The sequence below is a fragment of the Echinops telfairi genome, unplaced genomic scaffold (assembly GCF_000313985.2).
Source record: "Echinops telfairi isolate 266 unplaced genomic scaffold, ASM31398v2 ScPeMD7_3;HRSCAF=10, whole genome shotgun sequence".
NCBI classification, from domain to species: Eukaryota; Metazoa; Chordata; class Mammalia; order Afrosoricida; family Tenrecidae; genus Echinops; species Echinops telfairi.
The window spans coordinates 62,736,504-62,739,450 of NW_022103899.1; the positions used below are offsets into that span (position 1 = coordinate 62,736,504).

General features: G+C 49.5%; 1 protein-coding gene across 1 annotated transcript in view; it reads left to right on the top strand.

Annotated features, from left to right (window-relative positions):
• SCLY (selenocysteine lyase) overlaps positions 1 to 2,947 on the top strand; it is a 44,784-nt gene that overhangs the window by 5,421 nt on the left and 36,416 nt on the right. The window contains exon 3 of the mRNA XM_004701869.2: positions 2,513 to 2,730. Coding sequence (XP_004701926.2) covers positions 2,513 to 2,730 — 218 coding nt within the window. The remainder of the gene's footprint in view (positions 1 to 2,512; positions 2,731 to 2,947) is intronic.

Consider the following 2,947-nt stretch of genomic DNA (forward strand, 5'->3'; position numbering starts at 1 on the left):
GGGTCCTGGGCGTTTCAGCGGGGAGAGAGGCGCTTCAAGAAATCGTTGCGATCGCTTTGTGGACAGCAGGGTCGGGTAGGTGTGGGGTCAGAGGAGTCAGGGAAACCTATTTTTTAAATGTTTTAATCAGAGGGGATGTGGTCACTTGGACTCTCGTGGTGGCAGTGGATAGGGGCTAAGGTGCCCCGCAGAAGGGTCCCGCCGGTTTATTGAAGCAGGGGAGATGCGTACTATTAACCTTTCCCAGCTGCTGGCTTCAGCAAGTGAGAAAGGGGTGACCTGTACAGAGAGCCCTTGTTGCACTGTGGGTTAGCCATTGGGCTAACCATAGGTTAGTGGTTCAAACCCAACAGCTGCTCTGCAGGAGAAAGATGAGGCTGTCAGCTCCCATAAAGAGCTATAGTCTCAGAAACCCTGTGTAAGGTCAGGATGAGTTGGATCTACTCAGTGGCAGTCAGTTTGGTTTGGTTTAGCTACGGGGAGGCAGAAGGGCCTTACGATTGATTCATGCTTCAGCATCTAGATTCTAGAACCACCTTCCCCAGGGGAGAGAGCAGAGTGTGCAGTTTTCAGTTTGTGAATCATATTTCTCCCAGTCAGGAATAATCTACTACCCAGGTCTAGAATAGCTGGCATGTGTTTTCAAATTTGGGGCCAGACCTCAAAGCCGGACCATCTTTCATTATGCTTTCTACTCTGCTTGGGATAGAATGGGAGCTGGGAAAACATCCCCTAGTAAAAAGGGGTTCCATTGCGTTTTAAAACTGGGGGTGGGGTGGGGCAGACAGCATAGGAGACCCAAGAGCTTCATTTTCTTGATACTGGTCTCACTTTAAAGAAATACCAAGTAACGGAGCAAAGTGGTAGGTAAAATATTCACCTGTAACTCAAGCTGTACGTTTACTCAGCGATGCAACCTCTGTAAACGCTTTGCCCCCGCCCCCAACACTGGCCTGCTTTAACTCATTTGGGGTCCTTATTTATAGGACATGAAAGCAATGCAGGTACACAGGGGGAGTACAGCATAACCAGGAGAAGAATACCACAGTGGCAAAGGATGAATCAAACGTTCCAAAGCCTTGTATGTATTGATTCTGAATAGCTTATAGAAAAGATGCAGCATTAAAAGTAACATAGATTTGGCCATGCCGCATGATTTATAAAAAACAAAATTTAAATCATTGTTAATACTTGCAATGGAAGTTTCATGTAATTGGTTTAAACACCATTGTTGACTTGACAATCAGGTAATATAGGTAAGAGCATGAGGATGGATTACCTACTGTAAACAGGAATTATAGTTTCTAAAGATTTGGTATGAGTTAAAAAAATCTATGTGTACCTATATACTGTACTTGAATATAAGCCAACCTGAATATCAGCTGAGGCACCTAATTTTACCCCCAAAAGTGCATTAAAGATGCGCTGAATTATACACAAGTATATACAATATATGTGGATAAATTTACTGGGGGCTCTTCCAGGGGGTTGGTCTGTTTTGTGATATTGACTTTGTCATTGAGTAAATGGAGGCCTTGTCAGGTTCCAGTCATTGTTATCGGTCCTGGGGAGGCATTGGTGTACAAACCAGACAGACTCCCCCCATGGGAGCTGGGCGACAGCTGAGGTAGACCAGGAACAAGGGATGGATCAAGCACACCAGGTGATGGTAAGGGGGATGAAGAAACAGGCGAGGAAATGATGATGCCAAGTCGGAGCAAAGGTCTCAAGAACAAAGCTGAGGGTTGGGGACTTGGGGGTGGGGATTGTCCAAAGGAATGGGGAAGTGCGAGATGACCATCCTGGTCACTGCAGCTTGGGAGCAAAAGGAGGGGTGGGTGGTGGACACCAGATTGCCAGACCTAGGTTCCCAAACATATTGGCGCCTGCCCCTTTCAGGAAAATAAGAGAAACTCTGCCCCCTGGCAATTAAAAACGTTCCTACTCTAGCCTGCCATCCAGGATAACGTGCAGGTGTCTGCTTTTGCAGCCCCCTGGATCGTCAGTGCCCCCTGGGGGGGGGGGGCGGATAGCCACTTTGGGAAACAGGCCTAGAGCTTCACAGGTCTTTACACAAAGAGGGACTGGGGGAACCTCACGAGGTAGAAGAGGCCAAATTGAAGAAGAGTCCATGGAAGTATGTGGCCCCAGCCAGAGACTGGGCCTCTATCGTAGTACCCGCTATGCCTCAGGCACAAAGGACCCTTGTGGCACAAAGGTTAAGCACTCGACCGCTAAAGGTGGGCATTTCACACCCACCTGGTGGCCCCTCGAGGAAACGCCCAGCAGTCTGCTTCTGTATATGGTACAGCCTGGGCAGCTGTGGGGCAGCTCTGCACTGCCACGTGCGGTCACCAGGAGTTGAAATCAGGAACCAGCTACTAACAACAGCAACAGGAGAGTTTTGGGAGCTGGCCCGCAGTCCTGGAAAGCATGCCTTCATTTCCTGTGAGCAGGGAGGGTCCGTAGCCTGTCCGGCAGTAAGTGGAGACTTTGCCCAGTCTCTCCGCAGAGCAGCACCTGCGCTGGGTGTGATCTGCCCTGTGTTTGTGCAAGGCCCCAAACACCAAATCCAGCCTCCTCCTTTGTTAGCATGCCCTTGTTTTCTTTTCCTCAGGAACATTTATATGGACTTCAATTCGACCACCCCCTTGGAGCAGGAGGTTATGCAGGTCATGACGCAGGCCATGCGGGAAGCCTGGATGAATCCCAGCAATTCTTACCCAGCAGGTAATTCTAGCTGAAGCCCACAGTGCGATCGTCACTGGCAGGAAGGGAGGGAAGCCCACCGGCTCTTGGCAGACCAACCACACGCCCACCCAGTCACTTTGTGTGAAATGGGCCTTCCATTAACTTTCTCAGGAGAAAGATAAGTTGTCGACCCCTGTAGAGCTGCAGTCTCAGAAACACGCGCAGAGGGGATTCTACTCTGCCCTACAGAGTCTGG